This window comes from Erythrolamprus reginae, chromosome 1, assembly GCF_031021105.1.
Source record: "Erythrolamprus reginae isolate rEryReg1 chromosome 1, rEryReg1.hap1, whole genome shotgun sequence".
NCBI classification, from domain to species: Eukaryota; Metazoa; Chordata; class Lepidosauria; order Squamata; family Dipsadidae; genus Erythrolamprus; species Erythrolamprus reginae.
Window position 1 is genome coordinate 88,259,931 of NC_091950.1, and position 23,126 is coordinate 88,283,056.

The window sequence follows — 23,126 nt, forward strand, 5'->3', positions numbered from 1 at the left end:
GTCAACAGTCAAGGTTTGCTCTTTCCTTCCTCATTCTCAGGGTCAGGCCTACATTCTATCGTTTAAAATAAGCCCAGTGAAATTGTGATTAAAATTCTTCTACACTGAAGTGTAATTTTAAAAAAAAGATTGCAGCTTTACCATTGGACACATATACAGAAGGGAGCATTGCTGGGTAAATTCAATTGAATTTGTTCCTAATTTACAGTGTATGCCTGGAAAAATCCTTGGAAAAAAAGATTGGACTAGTTTTTCTGGACACAAAATAGTTTGGCAACTGGAAATAAGTAATAAGCGATAAAGGTCTATGGAAATTCTCATTCATCTTCCTGGGGATAGAAACTTCAAGCAATCCTCATTCACATTTTTCTGTTTACAAAGTGCACTCTTGCTCCACTCTTTTCTTCCTTTCTATTTTTTGTAATTTGAAAAGAAAGATTATTATAGCAACGGAAAAGCATGCAATGATTATAAATGAATCATCCAAACCCTTATAAATTCTATGAATGAAATAAAGTTAAGGCCTTACCTGGAAACATCTTCGCCCATTTCATTATGTACAATTTTTAAAAAGTATTCATAGTCCCAATACAAATCAATATCTACTTAGATAAAATTACTTAGGGAATTCAAAATTGTATCCAAGATAAACCCTCTCATTAGCAGCTAGGAGCCAATACTTACTACTGCCTAAATAAATAAATACTTTGTACTCACCTGTCTCCTAAGACGGTTTATGTTTCTCTGCTATCGTGGCACAGTGCCAGAATCAAAGATTCAGGGTCAGAATCTGGTTCTAACTGGCAACTCGGACTTCCAAAATCCCTCGTTTTGACTATTGCTGAAAATCCTAGCAACTGAAGTCCAGTTTTCTGGAGGATGTGATGGTCAGAGGAGGCTGTACTCCAGCCACTCAGGATTGCCAGTGGATCTTCCCTGGAAGGAAGACATCAACGACAGCTTTGTGTTGCAACTCCACCTTTCTTCAGCAACCAGGTATTCTCAGGTGATGACATGTTTCCTGATCCTTGTTGATTTGTCGCAGTCCTCAAAGAGTTCTTGGCTATCCTGTGAATGTTACCCAGCTTCCACTGGGGCTTTTGAAGCATGAATCAGATATGTGGAAGGAAATGTTTGAAACATGAAATGTTACGGAATGTTTATGGAATGTTGCTATAAAAACATAGAAACATAGAAGTCTGACGGCAGAAAAAGACCTCACGGTCCATCTAGTCTGCCCTTATACTATTTTCTGTATTTTATCTTAGGATGGATATATGTTTATCCCAGGCATGTTTAAATTCAGTTACTGTGGATTTATCTACCACGTCTGCTGGAAGTTTGTTCCAAGGATCTACTACTCTTTCAGTAAAATAATATTTTCTCATGTTGCTTTTGATCTTTCCCCCAACTAACTTCAGATTGTGTCCCCTTGTTCTTGTGTTCACTTTCCTATACAATACTTGCTTTGTTTTATTTTACACACACACACACACACACACACACACACACACACACACACACACAAACTTTTATTTGCTGCTCTAAACAATATAGCCAATTGGCTTTGAGCCTTGGTGGTGCAATGGTTAGAGTGCAGTACTGCAGGCTACTTTTGCTGCTGGCCGGCTGCCTGCAATTTGGCAGCTCAAATCTCACCAGGCTCAAGGTTGACTCATCCTTCTCAGGTGGACCCAGATTGTTGGGGGCAATATACTGATTCTGTAAAAATGCTAAGAGAGGACTATAAAGCACTGTGAAGTGATATATAAGTCTTAAGTGGTAATCTGTCTGTCTGTCTGTCTGTCTGTCTGTCTGTCTGTCTGTCTATCTGTCTATGTATCTGTCTATGTATCTGTCTATGTATCTATGTATCTATGTATCTATCTATCTATCTATCTATCTATCTATCTATCTATCTATCTATCTATCTATCTATCTATCTATCTATCTATCTATGGTTTGTGTTGGAAGGGACCCTGTGGATCTTCTAGTCCAACCTTCTGCTGGTACAGGGGGCCCTATACTATCCCAGACATATGGCAGTCTAGTCTCTTCTTGAAGGTCTTTAGTGTTGGGGTGTTCACAACCTCTGCCGGCAGGCCATTCTCTCACAGTCACTTATTATATTTATTTATTTATTTATTTATTTATTCGACAACTGACTTGTGTTGAGTATGGTTTCATCCAGTTTGTATGTATGTTTTGGGTTTTTCTTACCTAGATGTAGGATTTTACTTTTCTCTATGTTGAACTTCATTTTGTTTGTTTGGGCCCACTGTACAAGTCTGTCTAGATCTTTCTGTATCCTGAGCCTATCCTCTGGGGTATGGCCCACTCCTGCCAGCTTGGTATCATCTGCAAATTTAATTAATTCCCCCTCTAGTCCCTCATATAGGTCATTACTGAATATGTTAAAGAGTAGTGGCCCCAGGATTGATCCTGCTTCTTACTTCTTTCCAGTAGACATAGACCCATTGAGGACTACTCGCTGGGTGCAGTTAGTCAGCCAGTTTTCAATCCATCTTGTTGTGTTACTGTCTATCCCACTTTTCTTTACTTTGCAGAGTAGTAGATTGTGGTCCACCTTGTCGAATGCTTTCTTAAAGCCCATGTATATTAAGTCCACTACATTTCTCTGAGTAATTGATTTGGTCACAGTGTTGAAGAATGAGATGAGGCTGGTTTGGCATGATTTGTTCCTGATGAACCTGTGTTGGCTAGTAGTTATTACCTTGTTTGTCTCAAGGTGGTGGCAGATCTGTTTCTTGATTATTTTTTCTAGTATTTTCTCAGGCATAGACATTAGGCTAATCGATCTGCAGTTTCCTGGATTTGGGTTTTTTTTTGCCTTTTTTGTAAATGAGGAAAAAGAGGCAAAAAACCCAGACCCAGGAAACTACAGACTGATCAACCTAATGTCTATACCTGGGAAAATGCTATTGCTATTCCTCCATCAAGTGGTGGGAGATCATGACTCCTAGAGAATGTTTTCATCATGGTGGGAGCAGCAATAAATTTATTCAAGTCCTGGCAAAGCCTTCCAGAGAGACTTCCCTAGGGAACTACAATAATTAAGACTAAGGTCTCACTGGGTTAATTTGAGTTTTGGGTATAATTTTTTTTATTTTCTCCACCATAAAATAAAACAATATATAGTTATAAACACAACAACAATGCTTAAAATCAATCATATATAAACTTTTCTTATTACTCACTCAATGGAGGCTCTTATCTCTCCTCATCTAAAGATTTATATTAACTTTATACAACATTGTCAATTCTTAAAAATCTAAACAAAAATTATTCCTCTCCATCTTACTATAAAAAGTTACATTACATCAATGCAAAGAACAATAAAATCTCTTTTATCTTAATTTTAATATTATATTATATAGCTAATAAAAATTCTATATATATATCTTTAGTAAAAGAAACTATTCATAATATATCACCTACTTCATAAAATAAAGTTCTATATATTTAAAGTATAAACAATAAGTAAATTTTGTGTTATATCATTATATAGTGCTACCACCATTTCTCATGAAGTAGAACAGGGGTCTCCAACCTTGGCAACTTTATGACCTGTGGACTTCAACTCCCAGAATTCCTCAGCCAAATGTATGGCTGGGACAGATGAAGCCATTTAGACTATGAGTACATATGAAAGGAGGAATCCATGGCATGGTAATAGTTACATTATGGAGGTGATTTCAGAAATATATAATTGTTTTGTAAGCTGCCCTGAGGTTATGGAGAAGGGTGGCCTAAAAGTCCCAATAATAAATAAATAAATATGTTTCTAGGCATTGGTTAATATTAGTTTACTGACTAGTATTGGTTGAGCCTCTGAATTTTTAAAATCTCCTGTCTTCTGCTCCTCCTAAGCCAAGGCCAGCCGCGACAGCCTTAACCTTAGCTCTTTCTCCACCTTTCAAGCCAGCTTCCTTTGTCATATTCTCCTTGAATTATATACTATATGGTTTCGATTTAGAAACTGTATGCCTCTACAGCTGCAATCTCCTCAAGGATGCAGATAAGAAATGCCTTTGCAGCTTCTATGCCTGAGGTGGGTTGAGGGTCAAACTGTTAAAATAGCAACACACATGGCAATGAACCTGGCATCTGTGTTATTGTGAAGCTAAGTGCTTAGCGCTACAGAATGTTGCTGTATCAGACTGAAGGATGCCCTGATTTCTCAGCATTTGGTACCCCTTTCAATTCTCAGTGATCTTTGTGTACAATCTATTCTGATCAGCCTCTGCACTCGCGGCTATTGTAGGTTGAGAGACCAGTCATCACTCTAACTTGGCTAGCTTAATAAAGAAGCCAGTTGGGGCTTCTCCAATCATGTTGACTTATTTCTTAAGGTAGGTTTTTGGCTACCACAGTACACGATGCTCCAGCGAAAAGGTGTTAATCCAACGGTGTTAGCCAGATTTGGGGAGACATTGCACAACTTTCTGAAAGGATTCAATTCAGGAAAAAATGTTTCTTCTACATGACATGGATGGATGAATGGATGGATGGATGAAGGCTGAATGAGAATAATGGCTGATGAATATCAGTTAATACCCCCATCTCAGATATTCTCAGTGATCCATATGTACAATCCATTCCTTTTGTTAGTAGATAGCAAAATAATAAATCTCAAGGTATAATTAATTGTTTGTGATAATTGGCTGAGAATCAGAGAAGCATGCAAGAGTACAGTGGTACCTCTACTTACGAACTTAATTCCTTCCGTGACCAGGTTCTTAAGTAGAAAAGTTTGTAAGAAGAAGCAATTTTCCCCATAGGAATCAATGTAAAAGCAAATAACGTGTGCGATTAGGAGGGGGGAGGCTCTGTTTCCTCCCAGGAGATTCCTAGAGAGGCCCCATGGAGGTTTCTCCCTGCCTTTTCCGACCCTGTTTCTTCCCAGGAGATTCCTAGAGAGGTCCACGGAAGCTTCTCCCTGCCTTTTCTGATTACAGTTTCAGAGGTTCAGATTTGTAAGTAGAAAATGGTTCTTGAGAAGAGGCAAAAAAAATCTTGAACACCCGTTTCTTATCTAGAAAAGTTCATAAGTAGAGGCGTTCTTAGGTAGAAGTACCACTGGACTACTGTGTTTTCCTGGAAATAAGACACAGTCTTATATTTTTTTGAACACCGAAATAAACACTTCGCCTTATTTTCAGGGAGGTCTTATTATTTCGGAGCACATGGAGCAGAGGCGCATGGAGGCTCCTCTTGCCTTCTTACCTGATTTCCAGCTCTGTCTGCCTAATCCTAACCAGAGGATATGGCAGGGACCAGCTGCACATGCATTTAAATTTTGGGAGGAGGGACTTACTTTTGGGGGGGGGGCTTATTTTGGGGGGATGTGCTCAAAAGCTCGATTGGGCTTATTATGATTCTGTATTGTTCTGGAGGGAAACTAATAATAATAATAATAATAATAATAATAATAATAATAATAATTATTATTATTTATTAGATTTGTATGCCGCCCCTCTCCGCAGACTCAGATGTGGTGCTTCCTGGCTTCTGATCTCAGCCTTGTGCTTCCACCATTTTTGAAAATGGCCGCCCTCTGCCTGAGAAGATGAAATGGAAGAACTGCTGATTAGATCTGCAGATGACACCAAACTGGGTGGATTAAAGGGCAAAAGGCAATAAAAACAAATTAACCTGACAGGCTCCAAACTTAGGCTCAGGATGATGATCAGCTGTGACAAATATAAAGTCTTTTATCTGGGTAAGATACAGGCAGCCGAAGAGGACACTAGCAGCCACCAATCACAACATAAACAAATAGAAGGTCAGGTGACCATTAAAGTCTTGCGACGCATTAACGATCACATCCAAGTAATAGAAGGCAACAGTGCCATTGTGCTAATTAGGCCACACTTGTGCTGCATTTTAAAATGACATGGGGAAATTGGAGTGGATTCAAAAGAGAGCTGCCAGGATGATAAAGGGGTTTAAAACCCAAGCCCCATGAGGAATGGTTAAAGCTGCTGGGCATGTTTAATTTGCAAATGAGAGGACTAGGGGGAGATATGATGTCTATAAATATCTCAGAGACTGTCATTTGCAAAAGAGGCAGACCTCTTCTCTATTGAGACCGAGAACGGCACAAGGACCATTGGGTTGAAATTAAAAAGAAAGAAAACTCAGGGCGAGCATCATGCAGAATTTCCCGATGGTTAGAAACTGCTTTATCAATAGTGCAATCTATCCTGGCCTAGATGTTTTTTTCAAATTAGAGCTGGAAGCTTTAATGGAATGGCTTCCTGCCCTGAGCAAGGGCTTAAAGGAGACTCGATCTGCAGCAGCTTCGTTGCCAGTGATGACCAAATAACTGCAGAAGTTGGCAGGAGTAGCCAGGGCACTTTGTTCCTTGAGACAAAGAAAACCTTTCCATTACACATGCCATGCACAGGTGTATTAGCAATAGGTGGGATCTTACTGCAGTCCTTGCTGATGGAACAACATCCCTCCTCCATCCTTCCTCTTTGGTCCAAGGTTTAGGGAGCACTAAACAGAGTGCATAATACACAGGGGAGGACTCTAGGGAGCAGAGGGTTGAGGAGCAGCCATCATTACCTCCCTCTCTACCCAGTATTCAGTCTTTCAATATAGGCCTCCAGCAGCCAAGTCATTATTCATTCGAGATGCACACAGTTCCTCATGGGTTATTATCAGAGTTTGCTGCAGAATATTAAATTCCAGAAGCACACACAGATACCTGATTCAGCTGGATTCATATAAATAAGAAATATCTTTATATACAAGAATATGTATACAATGCAACATAGATTCTTCTTCAATGTAATAGCAGTTACAGGCAGGAGAGAATAATTAGTTTCATTTCAGCAGTTCAGAGTGGACGGAGAGTACAGAGTAGACCTAGCCACACCCACTCTTCTAGCTTCAGTTTCGATTCTCTGCACAGACTCAGATGTGTTTAGCTCCCATTGTGTCCGGTTCCAGAAACTCAGTGGAAAGAAAAGCTCAAACACAGCGGGCTGTAATGAAGTCTTTAATCTGAAGCCTCTGGCACTCACCAACAAACATTAATCTGAATGCCCAACACTGTTGGACTGATGTGCCACCTCGCTGTCTTGGAAGCCAATCTAGTCGAGACCGATTGTCTTGCTGTAACTCAGAGTCTATTTCCAAGGCTGCATGCATCCAGGACAGAAGACACGTTCGAAATCTGGTCACGCACACCTGATGCAATGCCCAGTTCAGACCAGTCTTGAACTGATGGACTAGCAGTTTCTCAGGCCAGCCCCACCTCTTGCCTGCCAGTCGTCAAAACTGACGTATATAATCCGCCATTGGTCTACCCCTCTGTCTGGTTGCCATCAGCTCATCCTCTACTTGCTGTACGTGGGTTACATCCTCAAACCTTTCCTGTAAGGCTGCCAGAAAGAGGCCAACATCCCCAATTCCGCTGCATGATCCCCATATACGTCGGCCACCCATTCAGCCACCTCACCTCCAACACAGGTGGCTTGGCCATAAGCTGTGAGTTATATAAATGTCCATACTTGTCAAATGAGGACCCAGATTGTGGGGGCAATATGCTGGCTCTGTTAAAAAGTGCTATTGCTAACATGTTGTAAGCTGCCATGAATCTAAGGAGAAGGGTGACATAAAAATTGAACGAACGAACGAACAAATGAACAAACAAACAAACAAATAAATAAAGTGATCACCTGGCCCAGGAACAGAGCAATCCTATCCGGATTGCCGTCAAATGTCATCTTCATTGCAGGCCAGTCCCATTGTGCCACCCCCCCTGCGCCCGGCCACCCAGGACAAGTCCAGGCCATATACCTTGTCCCACAGCTCCAGTTGGGTCTCTATCATAAAGGATTCGGATAGTATAGAATAGAATAGAATTCTTTATTGGCCAAGTGTGATTGGACACACAAGGAATTTGTCTTTGGTGCATATGATCTCAGTGTGCGTAAAAGAAAAGATACATTTGTCAAGAATCATGAGGTACAACACTTAATGATTGTCATAGGGGTCAAATAAGCAGTGAGGAAACAATCAATATTAATAAAAATCTTAAGGATACAAGCAACAAGTGACAGCCATACAGTCCTAAGTGGGAAGAAATGGGGGATAGGAATGATGAGAAAGAGCTAGTAGTAATAGTAGTGCAGACTTAGTAAATAGTTTGACAGTATTGAGGGAATTATTTGTTTAGCAGAGTGATGGTGTTCGGGGGGAAATTGTCCTTGTGTCTGGTTGTCTTGGTGTGCAGTGCTCTGTAGCAAAGTTTTGAGGGTAGGAGTTGAAACAGTTTATGTCCAGGATGTGAGGGGTCAGTAGATATTTTCACTGCCCTCTTTTTGACTCGTGCAGATTTAGTAGATGACACATTTGTCAATGAGAAGGCCACGCCTATTCGTGGATCCGTGGATCCAGCCCTGTAGTGCGTGGGTCACTCTCTGGGGTATAATTTTTTAATTGTTTTTCACACCTTACAGAGATTTCAATTTACATGCATCAAATTAAAATATAATACAATACAATATCAAATGGCAAATTCTTAATCAAATTAATCAAATTTTTCTAATTATTTATCCAATTATTTCTGGTATATATCATTCATCCTGTGCTACCTCCTTTCCAAGTGCTATCATCCGGATTTTAGATAATGTCCTTTGCTTTCATTTATATTTAAAGTGCTGTAGCTATCTAAATTTCTCTTGGCTATTTGCTATTTTTCCTAACTATACCATCGTGTTTCAGTCCCTTTCTAGCGTTCTTAGAAAACACGTTCCTACTTTCATTTAAGAAAAAACCCTCATTTTATTGTAACTGCCCTTAATAATAGAAAATATCCAAATTTACGTCTCTTTAAAAACCCAAGAAGGAAAGAATTTTTTTTAAAAAAAAAGAATAAAAGAAAAAAGAAATAAAAGAAAAAAGAACGGAAAAGAAAAAGGAAAGGAAAACCACTATTCATATGTATCTTAATCTATACATAGGAGGAAGGGTTGCGGTTAGAAATTTTAAAATATATTTCCTACTCAATTCATTTATTTCATTATATCAGTATATCATTTCTACTTTAACAGATCAAAATAAATATATATCATTATTATTCCATTATTTTATGCGTGGGTGACTCTCTGATGTAACAAAACAAGGAGAGGGAGGCCCCTGTAACTTGATTTCCCCTGGGGCTCTACTGGTTGGGGCTCTACTGGTTGCCTCCAAAAGGCCGTACTAGGAGCCTGAAAACCCGGTGGCCCAAACATCTCTCTTATAACATCCAGCATCTGGTACCAACAGCTGTTGAGTAGCTCCATAGAGATCTGTTGACAGATCCTCCATTTCTGCCCCTGGATGAAATGGCCTTTGGTTTGTGTAAACACTGGAGAGGTACCAAGTCCCCTGGAACCCTGCCAGCAACCTCCAACAGCACCCTCTTGTCTATACACTTCCTGAGAGTGGTCTATCCCTACGTCCTCACCTAAACCCTTAATTACGGCTCCGGCAGGGGCCTCACAGCGGGCCCAATAGACAATGATGGTGAAACCTCCAGAGTGGGCTCAGAAAATGCCACAGGGTTCTCAACGCAGCAGCTCCAAGGCCACCTTCAACCCCTTCCACCATCCCAGCGATTCAGCCAGTCATGACAAGTAAAGGAAAGAGTTGCTGACAACCTGTCGGGTTCCAGAAACTCAGCGGAAAGAAAAGCTCAAACACAGCAGGTTGTAATGAAGTCTTTAATCTGAAGCCTCAGGCACTCACTAAAAAAACGTGTATATTGTCAGCCCCAAACACCCAGTGCTCCCTCCACCCAGTGATGGGCTACCAAAATTTTACTACCACACTGTGGGCATGGCTTATACATTTTGTTTCAACATCTTTCAGTGCAAATTGGGTGCTCTGGAGTGGAGCTCCAAATTTTGCTACCGGAACTGTGTTCCTGACCATTCCCGTAGCAGCCCACCACTGCCTCCACCTGCTTAAATGTTTCACACCCCACCTGGCAAATCTACCCCTCCCCTGACGTTGCCCATGCTAAACCGCAATCAATTTGCTTTCTGTGATTGTGTGCATGCCCCTATATTTATTTATTTATTATTATTAGATTTGTATGCCGCCCCTCTCCGTAGACTCGTGCCTGCTAGCCCGCTAGACATCGCTAACTCCGTGGGCAGGGTCCGACAGTGTCCTCAGATTCTTGCCATGATTGGTGATGTCAGTCTGGGGCAGGGGTAGGCAAAGTTGGCTCTTCTTGGACTTGTGGACTTCAACTCCCAGAATTCCTGAGCCAATCATGCTAGCTCAGGAATTCTGGGAGTTGAAGTCCATATGTCATAGAAGAGCCAACTTTGCCTGTCCCTGGCCTGGGACTTTTGGTGAGTTTTGGGTAACCGATACTCCGAATTCGGAAGCTGGTGAGCAATGAGGGGATCCCCTGCCTGAATGGCGGCCTCAAGGAATCAGACCTGACACATTGGCTGACTTAGTTGCTATGCCTTTGCATTGGTGGATCTTGTTACCATTGATTCTCCCAGTTCATGAATAACCGGGCTGTTATCTTGAAGTAGACCCAGAGACAGGGTTTTGAGCAATCGGTACTTTTATTCAGCTCAGAGAACAAGTGACAGCTCAGCAAAGCAAAGTGACAATTCAGCGAGTACCGACTGACTCTGCCTGGAGAAACCGCTCCTTTTATACATTTGCGGTTCCCGCCAAAGCTAGAGCCGGCCGCGTCTGAGCCAATCAGGAGCGACTTCCTGCTTGGGCTCAGACAGCGCTGGAAAGAGGAACAAACTATTTACAGAGTTACAAGGTAGCCATTTCAGGATACAACACCCCTCCCCTCATAGTTGGACACATCCATCAAGAAAGCCATGTGACAAAGTCGTCCAATCGGTGGGGCCTCCGAGGAGCTCGCGCTGACCTGCGCAGTTCAATTTCTCCTTCGCCATCGACTGTGGAGGATGGCTCGCCGCTGTTCTCCCGGCGCGGCGGACTTGGCCTGGCGGGCCCAACGAAGGCTTCGGAGGACGAGGATGGCTCGGCGTCGCTGGATGGTTCCCCCTGGCCCGATAAGTCTCTTTGCGTGTTTCTTAGCTCGGGCAATGTACTAAAGTCTGTTGAAGGGGGAGAGTCCATGTCAGCGGTTTGTGGCAATTGATTTTCTGCTCGCTTTCGAATGTGGTCTATGTGTCGTTTCCACAAACGACCATCCTCCAGTTTTACAATATAAGTCTTGGGTGCATTTTGCTTAACAACAATTCCTTTCATCCAGTTTACATTATACACACCCGAAATCTCGATTCCCAACGGTTCCATCCACGCTAAACCCAGAAGAGAGTGCTTGGCCCCCGTTACAATAAGCATTGGAAGGGTACATTTAACATTCTTGAATGCGATAGGTACATAAGCTGTTCCCAGGACCGAGATTACCCCCCCTTGGAAGTCTCTGATTACCAAAGAGGTTTGATTTAGGTCAGTCTTAGACACATTAGGCATATACAGTTTAAATTTTTCCCAGGGCATGATGGTATATCTAGAGCCCGTATCCAGCTCCATTGAGCAAGGCTGGTTATTTAGTAACAATGAGATAACAATTTTAGCCCCCTTTTTAGTTGCCGTGTTATTCACGGAAAATTGAGAGTTACCTCTATAGTAGTCGCGGTTAGCGTTTGGGTAGTTCCGTTGACCCGAGTTGCGGAACGGTCTCCTTTCTCGCGATTGGGGGGTCTGGTTTTGTGGTCGCTGGTATTGTGGCGTGGCGAAAGTGTCTTCCGGTGTTGTCGCTCTGCAAGCGATGGCGATGTGGCCTCTCCGGTTGCAGCGGCGGCATGTAGCGTCTCGGAAAGGGCATCGATGGCGCTGGTGATTTCCCCGGCAGCCCGCGCAGGGGGCTGGGTGAGTAGCTCTCAGGTGTCTTGGCTGGTCTTGCACCAGGAGGCAGTTGTCTCCGCTGTGAGTTGGTTGGTTGAGGTCGTCTGATTCCACGGCGCTGGAAGACGCGGAGTCAATTTTGGCAATGAGTTCTCGCCTTCCGTGCTCTTTTAATTCTCTAGCCGCTGCGTCGGCTGCTTCTGCGGTTTGCGCCAGTTTAATCACGGTTTGTAGAGTCGGCTCTTCTTCGGTGAGGAGTTTATTCCTCACTGTGCTGTTTTTCATGCCGAAAACCAAGGCGTCGGTTAGGCGAGCTTCCGGGTCTTTAAACTTGCATTGGGCAAGTACCGTTCGAAGCCGCGTTGTAAATTGGTTGATCGACTCGGTTTCCTTCTGAGCCATCATGGAAAATTGATGCCGAAAAACCATGGCCGGTTTTGTCGGCTTGAAATGGCTCGCTAGCTTTTCCTGTAGGACGTCCCACGCTACGGTTCTTGCTTGCTCCGGTTCGGTGAGCGTTTGGGCCAGTCCACGGATTTCTGCGCCGCAGTAATTAAGGAAAATAGCCCGTCTGCGATCGGCTTCGGCGTCCTGTATTCCCGCCGCCTCGAGGAAGATCTCGAAGGTGGTCATGTATTCGTCCCAGGTCGTTTTCTCGGGATTGAAGAGTTCCGGAGCCTGGCCGATCTGGACTTTGTTCATTTTTGCACGCGATTCTTCCGTCCGTTCGTCGCCAGTGAAGTAGACCCAGAGACAGGGTTTTGAGCAATCGGTACTTTTATTCAGCTCAGAGAACAAGTGACAGCTCAGCAAAGCAAAGTGACAATTCAGCGAGTACCGACTGACTCTGCCTGGAGAAACCGCTCCTTTTATACATTTGCGGTTCCCGCCAAAGCTAGAGCCGGCCGCGTCTGAGCCAATCAGGAGCGACTTCCTGCTTGGGCTCAGACAGCGCTGGAAAGAGGAACAAACTATTTACAGAGTTACAAGGTAGCCATTTCAGGATACAACATATCTCTCAGCTCTTTGGTTTCTCTAATCCAAATAAAGTGACAATATATTCTAGAACAAGGGTCTCCAACCTTGGCAACTTTAAGACTTGTGGACTTCAACTCCCAGAGTTCCTCAGCCAGCAAAGCTGACTGAGGAATTCTGGGAATTGAAGTTCACAAGCAAAGATGACTGAGGAATTCTGGGAATTGAAGTCCACAAGTCTTAAAGTTGCCAAAGTTGGAGGCCCCTGTTCTAGAACACACATGCTTTGTCACCAAATGTGTTCCTGGAAGTAAGCAACAGAACCCATGCTTCATCTGAAGCCTCAAAACTCTTTGGAGACCCAGAGCCCTTCAGTTTGCAAATTCAGAGTCCAGTACTCACCCACTTGCTTATGGTAGGGTGAGCTACCCAGCAGTTTTATCTAGGGAGACTGACCTGGAAAAACCTTTCTGAAATACACTCTGTCATAGGCTGCAGAAGAGAGGAGCAACTGCCAATCAGAATATTCAGCATTGAGTTAAGTGGACCAATGAATGGACTACATGCAATAGAACTTCCTCCTATCCATAGATATTCAGAATGGAGCATTATTGCAAAGAATGATGGGGATGTTATTTATGTGTGTTCTTAATGATGTAATTGTTGGAATGCTTACTCAGTGGTAAATTATATTCATCACCCTCCTCATAAGCCAGTACCTGATTGCAATAAGTTTCCTATCAGTAAGGTATATCTCACGGCCACTTTACAGTGTTGCATAGGATTGCAGCCTAGCCTAAATAGCTTTTAGTCTCGAATCAGTTTAATTGCAGTCTTAGCACATTAAAAATATTTTTTCTTCTTCTACTGGATAATTAATTCACAGACTAGTATAATTAGCTATAGGTAAACTCAGACGCCTTGGAGTTTTGGTGATTTTCCCAGAAATGGGGTTATGTCTCTGCTTCTTTTTTTGCAGTTACTTTTATTTTTTATTTTGCGCTGTATATACTGTAGTGAATGCTCCTTCACTTTCCTTTCCTCATGTCAAAAGATCAGAGAGGTCAAGTCTCAACATGTTAAACAAGAGGATCAGTTCATCAACTCGCTTTGATTGAAACAAACAGGCAGTCGGTTTGACCACTCTGCATTATTTAACTCAGTGTTTCCCAACCTTGGCAACTTGAAGATATCTGGACTTCAACTCCCAGAATTCCCCAGCCAGCATTTGCTGGCTGGGGAATTCTGGGAGTTGAAGTCTAAATATCTTCAAGTTGCCAAGGTTGGGAAACACTGATATAACTCATTGCATGGGCTGCAGAGGCTGGACGGCTGTCAGATATTCTGAGTGGAGGGGGAAGGGCGCTGCCCTAAACTCAGGGATTACAAAAGGTTCCAAGAAATCTAAAGTGGCTGTAGATCAAAAGGAACCAAATGGAGATAATTAACATCCTGTGTGCTTAAAAAATTTTTTTTTTAAAATATTCTGCATTTATTTTTATTTTTTTTATTTTGTGATTGATTGATTGTTTAACTGTTTGATTTTTTGATTTTTAAATTTTTAAAAAGTTTTTATTTCTTTTATTTTTAATTTAATTTTTTAAATTTTTTAATTTTTAAATCTTTTAATTTTTTAATCTTAATTTTTTGATTTTTTGATTATTTTTTAATTTTTAACATTTTAACATTGTAACACTGTAGCATTGTAACATTTTAACATTTTAGCATTTTAGCATTTTAGCAATGTAACATTTTAACATTTTAGTTTTTTAACATTTTAACATTTTAATTTTTAAAATGTTTTTAGAAACATAGAAACATATTATTTTTTTTTAAAAAAAATTAAATGTTTTTTTTTAATTTTAAATTTTCCATTTTTAAATTTTTAAAAAATTACAATAAAAATCCGGTGTGCTGCCTACACAGCTTGCTTTCCGTCTGCAGAAGGAGATTCCCACCCCCGCCCCGCTCCTTCTCCTGCTGGAAGTGACTTGAACCCATTTCTTGTACAGGGACCGAAGTGAGAGCGTGCTATTCCGGCCGGAGAAGCGTGGGGGAAATACAAACAGACCATGAAGGAATAAGTCTCTGTCTCTGTCTCTGTGCGTCCTATTCAGAAGAGGGGGACACACAAAGACGGCGGTGACTACAGAAAGTGTTTTAACCGCCTTCAAAATGTACTGGCGCTTGCCCTTTCGCTTACGTCGCTGTCTCTTTAAGACCTGCTCTCCGAACAGTTGCACAGAAAGGGAGTGACCTCTGGGCTTTGACAGCTCCCCTAATAAACCAGCAGAACCCTGGCTCCTCCCGCGCCTTTTGATTGGACGGCGGGCCGGTATCCCCTTTCCCGATTGGCCGGCCGCTTCCCCTGAGCGAACCTTTAGAACTCCGAGACACAATATTCTGTTACATTGTAGCAAAATGGCGACTGTCATTCACAACCCCCTGAAAGCGTAAGTAGGAATCAAAAATGTACATATTTCCGCGTGGTTTAAATATGAAAAAAGGGCGCCTTTCCGACGCTCGCTGCCAGAGCGAAGCCGGTGCGTCTCCAGGCTCCCGACCGATCGCGTCTCCCTCTTTTTTCCCTTCTCTTTTCGCTTTCCAACAGGCTCATTATTATTAATAATATTAATATTATTATTATTTTGTGCAAACGCACACACACACATCTCTCGCTCGGAAATGAATCAAGAAAAAAAAGCATGATACGTTTGCCTTCTACTTTATTGATCGGCGGTTGATGGGGGAAAACAAAACCCTGGCAAGAGTTCGGGGGCTTTAAAGAAGGACAAGCGCTTTGCAGAATTTATTTTTAATTATTTTTTTCCCTCCCCGGATTCTTGGCTGCTGGAATCGGGCAAGGATTCCTTTTTTCTCTCTCTCTCCCTCTCTCTCCCTTTACGGATCCCGGAGTGGGTGGTTGTGCTGTGACCAGAGTCCTGTGCGTGGCGTCCGGCTTGGCTTCCACAGCGCCTTCCGCCCGGCGTCCAGCAGCGAAGGGTCGATGGTTGCAAACGGGGTGCGATCGCGCTGTCTTGGCATGCAGGCGGGCTGCAGTTTGATCAAGAGTTTTGCCTCTTTTTTTTTTTTTGCAAGACGCTCCGGGAGTTGGAAAATGGGGCTTGACGCGCGAGAGGAAAGGAGTTGGGAGGGGGTGGGGGTGGTGGGGTTGATTTTGTTTTTCCAGGCTTCTGTTAACTCCCTTTTTTCTATATTGGCAAAAGGTGGCAACTCGCCCGGATCGAGGATTTATTGGGTAGGAGAGAGAGGGAGAGCGGAAGAGAGTGAATGAGAAAGAGGAGGAGGGAGAGAGGAAGGGAGGGAGGGAGAGAAAATGAGAAAGGGAGAGAGAGGGAAGGGGAGAGAGAGAGTGAGGGAGGGACAGAGAGGGGAGGGACAGAGAAAATAAGAGAGAGAGTGAGTTGTGGGCCGAGAGGGAGAGAAGGAGGGAGGGAGAGGGAGAGAAAATAAGAAAGGGAGGGAGAGAGAGAGAGGGAGGGAACGAGGGAGGAAGAGTGGGAGAAAATGAAAAAGGAAGAGAAAGAGAGAGGGAAGGAGGGAGAGAGAAAGAGGAAAAGAGAGAGAGAAAATGAGAGTGAGAGACCGAGCGAGAATGAATGTGTTGTGGTCCGAGAGGAATAACTCCCCTTCGTGGAGGGTTGCTTCCAATAAAAACGCAGGAAGTCCGGCACTCTGTGTTTGCCTGTCGTTCGCTTTTCGCAAGTAGGCGATCCCGCCCGTCGTCCAAGGGTGGCAGTCCCGGGATGGAACAGAATTCCATAGACTCTCCAGATCTAGCGCGGCGGCGAAGGGGGGGGGGGGGGGGGGCGAACCATGCAACCAAGAGCAAACCCTGGCTTCTCGCCAGAAGTCCTCCAACCGGCGCAGGTGCAGGCGGACCGTGGGTGAGGGGAGGGAGGGTTATCCCCAAAGCAGGCGAGGGGGTGGGAAACCTCGCCTGCCCTTCGGGATCAAAGGTGGTCGGTTAAAGCCTTTACTTTAGGAGAGGCGCCCGATTTCCCAGGTGATCTGTAGGCACGCAGCGGTGGCTAATCCCCCAAAGCATTACGGGGGGGGGGGGGGTTGGCACACGGCACGGGCACCCAAGAGGCGCTGCTTGTGGACGGGTGGACGCGCTCGGGGGCGCTCTCGCACGTGTGTGGGCGCTCTCTGTGTCTCTGTCTCTCTCTCTTTCTCGCTGTGTCCCTCCTCTTTCTTTCTCTCTCCGTGTCTCTGTCTCTCTCTGTCTCCCTCTCTCCCTCCGTCTCTCCTTTCCCTCCCTCCCTCTTTCTCCTCTCTTTCTCTCTCCTTCTCTCTTTTTATCTCTCCTCTCTTTCTCTCCTCTCCCCTCTTTCTCTTTCTCTCTCCTCTCTTTTTCTCTCTCTCTCGTCTCTCGCTCTCTCTCCTTCTCTCTTTCTCTCTCGCCTTCTCTCTTTCTCTTTCTTTCTCAGTCTCTCTCTCTCTCTCTCTCTCTCTCTGTCTCTCAGATCGCTGTTGGAATTTATCAAGGTTTTTTCTCCTGTTTTGTCCCCAAACCCCTGTCAAGGTAGTGGGGGCGAGAGAGAGGGAGAGAGGTCTGTCTCCCTCTTTCTCTCTCTCTGTCTCCCTCCTTCCCCCTCTCTCTTTCTCTCTCTCTCTCTCTGTCTCACTCTACCCCCTTCCCTCTCTCCCTCCCTCTCTCCCTTTGTATCTCTCCCTCTCCCCTTCTCCCTCCCCACCCCTCTCTCGCTCCTTGACATAGGAGCGTCGCTGGGTGGGGGTGGCTGGGGGCGGGGCACAGGAGCCAAGCGAAGGGAGTTTTGAGCCCCGGGGTGGGGGGGGTGGGGGGGAAGAGATCTGGCTGTTGCGGCTTCTCGCTCTACCCAAGCCCCGTCTTTCTTTTCTTTGGAGTCCTTCCGACTGCAGTTTTCTGCCAGTTTTTAATCTCCCCTCCGGAGTTGGCAAACACTTGGGGAAGGGTGTTCCAGACAGACTTCTTGATGTGGGCAACCGCTGGAGAGAGAGACAGGGAGGGAGGGCGTTTTCAGTTGAAAGGCGGGGCTGAAGGGTGTTTGGGGTGCGTGGGTATGGGGAGGGGTGATTCAAGGCATTGGCGCAGGTAATTTGTCCCCAAATGAGGGACCTGAGACAGACCTCTCTCCCTCCCCCCCTCGCCCCCACTACCTTGACAGAGGAGTTTTGGGACAAAACAGGAGAAAAAAACCTTGATAAATTCCAACCGTGGTCTAGGAAGAGACTTGTGCTCATTCTTCAGGACGCCGCCTCTTTTTTCTTGCAGGGGTGGGTGGGATAGGCAGGTGTAAGGGTGTGTGGGTGTGTTGGGGGGGGGGTGTCGGACAAATGAGCAGCCAAGGCTGCTTATAAAAGAACCACCGGAATCTGCGGTGTCCCACCGGTTCCCAAAAGCTGGCAAGATCGTGCCCGTCCCCTCCAGAAGCGGAGGGCGGCGCGCGTGGCTTTTGGAGCTCCGGAGCTTCCCTCGCCGCGCGCACTGAAGGGAGGAAGGGAGAGGCCCGAAGGCCGGAGGAGCCACCCTGGGGAGTTTCCGTGGGAAAGCCGAAGCCTGGCTGGCCACCCCCGTGGACTAGAATACGACGCCCGGTTGCCCCGAAGGAAAGAACGCCAAGGACTTCGCCAGGCTTTTTGGATGGTCCGGTTTCTCTTCCTTCCTTCCTTCCTTCCTTCCTTCCTTCCTTCCTTCCTTCCTTCCTTCCTTCCTTCCTTCCTTCCTTCCTTCCTCCCTCCCTCATTTGTGTGCCGCCCATCTCCGAAGACTCGGGCCGCTCGATTGGCAATAGCGTTTAGACTTGTACTGTATACCGCTTTCATAGTGCTTTGCAGCCCTCTCTGAGCGGTTTACAGAATCAGCATACATACTGCCACCAACAATCTGCGTCCTTTCCGTCTCCTGCGCCCGGGGAAGGGGGTGCTGGGGAGTTTTGGTTGGCAGCCAAGGGCCGGGTAGACAGACATCCCCCGATGGGGAGTGCGGGTTCACGCCAAAGCCCCGCTGCCTTGCTGGACATGAACGCGCCGGAGATGAAAATAACTTCAAGGGATTTCTCTCAGACTTCGCCGAGAGAAATGAGAAGGCCGGTTGGGAAAGTCACTTTGCGTTTTGAGTTTTCCTTTCAAAAGGCAGGGCGGTATTTTCGAAGTGAGATGAAGGAGGGACGGGGGGGGGGGGGGAGGGGGAGGATCCGGGGAGGATCCAGAATCGATTCTTGCTTACATCACAGGTGCAAATGGAGCGTGGATCTATTTATTGGAGCCGCCGGGGTTGGGAGGGGGGTTGAAGCAGCGTGGCGCGGTTGGAGAGAGCGAGAGACAAAAAGAGCCGGGCTCTGGAGAGAGAAGCGGCGGCCCTCTTAACGCTACATCATTAAATTTATTTGCAGCCGGGCCGTTCCGCATCAATCATTTCCGACTTCTTCACCCGGCCGGGCCGAAGCTCTGGAGCTTCATTCGTCTTGTGGCCCACTGAAGTCTTTCAGGAGCCAAGGCAGGCTTTTACCAGAATTAAATCTCTATCTCAATCTCTCTCTCATTCTCTCTCTCTCCCTCCTTCTCTCTCCCGCTCGTCTCTCCCTCCCTCCCTCCTCCTCTCTCTCTCTCTCTCTCATTCTCTCCCTCTCTCTCTCTCCTTCTCTCCCTCTCTCTCCCCCTCTTTTCTCTCTCCCCTCCTCTCTCTCTTTCTCCTTCTCTCTCCCCTCCTTCCTTTCTCTCCCTCCTTCTCTCTCTCTCCTTCCCTCCTCTCTTCTTCCTTTCTCTCCCTCCCTCCTTCTCTCCCTCTCTCTCCCCCTCTTCTCTCCCCCTTTTTTCTCGCTCCCCTCTTCTCTCTCTTCCTCCTTCTCTCTCTCCCCTCCTTCTCTCTCTCTCCTTCCCTCCTCTCTTCCTCCTTTCTCTCCCTCCCTCCTTCTCTCCCCCCTCCTTCCTTTCTCTCCCTCCTTCTCTCTCTCCTCCTCTCTTCCTCCTTTCTTTTTCCATCCTTCTCTCTCTTTCCCTCTTTTCTCTCTCTCTCCTCTCTCCCTCTCCTTCTCTCTCTCCCTCTCCCCCTTTCTCCTCGTCCCCTCACCCTCTGATTGAGCCGAGAGGAGAGGAAACAATAGATAGCAAGCATGGCAAAATGCCCTTTATATTAGAAAAAGAAAATGTCATGTTGCTGCCCATCTGTCAATTCGCAAGTTGTTGGTTAATTTTAAAAGAGCATTGTTTTTCCAAAGTTGGCGATCGGGAAGAAGAATTGGAAATCTCGTCCCGAGGGTCAAGGAGAGCAAAACAAATCGGCGCAGGCAAATAATAATGTGATTTCCCCCCCTTTTTTAATAAGAGAGGGGAGGGGGGAGGCGATATGGCGTGCGGCGTTTCAAGTCCCCGCGCCTCCTCCTTTGACAATGAAAGCGGCCCGAATGACATTTGCATTTGCTCCGTCTGCGTTTTTAGTCTGTCTCCGGAGCATCCTCTCAAAAGATCGCGTTCCTGCCCCCCCCCCCCGCCCCCCCCCGCCAGACTATCCAGAAACCGGTACAAAGGTTTCCAATCCCCACCCCCTCGCCCTGGTTTGAAGATCAGCGGAACGGGCACCGCTTTCTAGACCTGCTAAACCAGGTGAATCTTTCCAACGCTTTGTGTCTTTTGCTTGTCTTGGCCGCTTGCTTTGGCCATACACAAGACCCCCCCTATTAATTCCGATGCTTGCAACGTAGACGAATCCCTTTGGGGAGAACCGCTTAGTTTCCAGCCTCCCGGAATATTCAGAAGAAATACTTGGGAGTGCCAGATCCGAGGCAACGGCTCCTTTGTTAAATCCCCCCCCCCATTCGCCTCCTTGTTACAGGGTCTCCCTCCCTCCCGCGGCGCTTTCGTTGCATCTCTCCTTTTCCTTTCGAAATTCAGCCAGGGATGCAGGAGCGCGCATATCTCCGGCGTGGAAACACCCCCGTCGCCCACAAACCTTGGCGTTAAAGGCAAAAGAGAGAGAGAGAGGGGGGGGGAGAGGGAGAGGGAGAGGGGGGGGGAGAGAGAGAGAGAGAGAGAGAGAGAGAGAGAGAGAGAGAGAGAGAGAGAGAGAGAGAGAGAGAGAGATGAATCGATAAGACTAGGCACCGAGGGGCCAGGGAGGAAATTGCTGCTTTAAAATTAGCACGTCCCGCTCCCAGAATAGAAAGCGCTTCCCAAACTTACTTCTTTAGTTGTGGGAAGGCTAGAATCTATGCCATGGCATAGTACTACTTGGGCTCCTATCTCTCTCATTCTCACGTTCTCTGTCTCTCCCTCTCTCGTTCCCTCTCTCCCTCTTTCTCTCATTCTCTCTCTCTCTCATTCTCTCTTGTTCTCCGTCCCTCTTTCATTCCTTGTCTTTCTCTCTCATTCTCCACCCTCTCTCATTCTGTCTCTCTCTCATTCTGTCTCTCTCTTTCTCTCTCTCCCTCTCTCGTTCTCTCCCTCCTCTCATTCTCTCTCTCTCTCATCCTCTCTCTCTCTCATTCTTTCTCTCTCTCCTTTCTCTCTCATTCTCCCTCCCAATCTCATTCTGTCTCTCTCTGTCTCTCTCATTCTCATTCTCTCCCCCCCTCTCTAATTCTCTTTCTCTCTCTCTCTCCTGGTTCCAGAGAGCAGGAGCCACCACAGAGAAGCCCCCCCTCCAGCGACCCCATCAACTGACATTGTCTAGCTGACAGGACCCTGTGGGCCCTTATTGGTCACTGGGAGCTATGCAGCAGAAAATGGTCCTGCAAATAGTCTGGCCCTAAGCCATGCAGGGTTCTATAGGTGTTACCAACACCTTGAATTGTGACCAGAGAACAATTGGGGGCCGATTGCAGCTCGCAGAGTGTTGGTGTAATGTGGATGGTACCTCGGTGCACCCACAACAGCTCACACAGCTTCATTCTGGACTATTTGTAGTCTCCAAATACTTTTCAAGGGTAGCCCCATGTAGAGCACATTACAGTAATGAGTCCTGAGGTGATAAGGGCATGAATGACTGTGAGTAGAGACTGCTGAGCCAAACAGGGCCACAATTTGTGCACTAGGCAAATCTGTGCAAAAGTCCCCCTAGCTACAGCTGAGATATGTTGTTTGGAGATATATTTCCCCATCTCTTTCAAAGCTTTCTTGCTTTTCCACAAATCTGGATGTTCCTTGAGTCTTCTGAAAGGGTTGGGAAGTATTGATTGATTGATTGATTGATTGATTGGATTTGTTTGCTGCTCCTCTCCGAGGACTCGTTATAGAATAGAATAGAATATTCTATTCTATTAATAGAATAGAATAGAATAGAATAGAATTTTATTGGCCAAGTGTGATTGGACACACAAGGAATTTGTCTTGGTGCAGATGCTCTCAGCGTACATAAAAGAAAAAAGATACATTTGTCAAGAATCACATGGTACAACACTTAATGATTGTCATAGGGGTCAAATAAGCAATGAAGAAACAATCAATATTAATACAAATCTTAACATACAAGCAACAAGTTACAGTCGTACATTTCCTCCCTAAGTGGGAGGAAAAAGATGGTAGGAAAGATAAGAAAAACTAGTAGAAATAGAACTGCAGATTTAGTAAAAAGTCTGACAGTGTTGAGGGAATTATGTGATGGTTATTGTAATTATCATTATAATGTATAATGTGAAATGTGCAGGATTCCAAAAATTGCAGTCGATTTTTCAACCTCAGTTTTCCTCCGGGCAGTATTTTGCAGCCAATAAACATGCTCAGTCCTCCAGGAGCTGTTTCTTTGGAGTTCCTCCAAGAGATGTTTCTCAAGTTAGCTGTGTACTTTTGCAAACCTTGGGAGGCTCCCAACCAACACCCCCCTTCGCACCCCCCCCTTTACATCCTTCTTGCATTTTGGTTGCATAAGGCCCAACAAACAAAGAGTTGAGAGGACTCTTACTCCCCTCCCCCACCCAACACAATATGCACGCGTATTAAATAAACACCTATATACACTGCTCAAAAAATAAATAAAATAAAGGGAACACTTAAGCAACACAATATAATTCCAAGTAAATCAAACTTCTGTGAAATCAAACTGTCCACTTAGCGAGATTTGATTGACAATCAATTTCACGTGCTGTTCTGCAAATGGAATAGTTGTGCAAATGAAATATTCAATGAGAATATTTCATTCATTCAGATCTAGGATGTGTTATTTGAGCATTTCCTTTGTTTTTTTTTTGAGCAATATAGATAGGAAGTCTGAAACAAAGAGTTTGAAGTGAGAAGTGCTGGTAGTTTTGGGAAATTCCTTCTATTGTATC

General features: G+C 45.2%; 1 protein-coding gene across 5 annotated transcripts in view; it reads left to right on the top strand.

Moving 5' to 3' along the window:
- Positions 1–14,822: 14,822 nt before the first annotated feature.
- Positions 14,823–23,126, top strand: part of DPF3 (double PHD fingers 3) — a 294,848-nt gene continuing 286,544 nt past the window's right edge. For 4 of the 5 annotated variants that reach the window (XM_070758337.1, XM_070758347.1, XM_070758366.1 and 1 more), the window contains exon 1: positions 15,238–15,308. In XM_070758337.1, coding sequence (XP_070614438.1) covers positions 15,277–15,308 — 32 coding nt within the window. In that variant the 5' untranslated portion in view covers positions 15,238–15,276. Of the gene's footprint in view, positions 15,309–23,126 lie in introns of all 5 variants that reach the window. The other variant, XR_011559671.1, reaches the window with a different exon arrangement.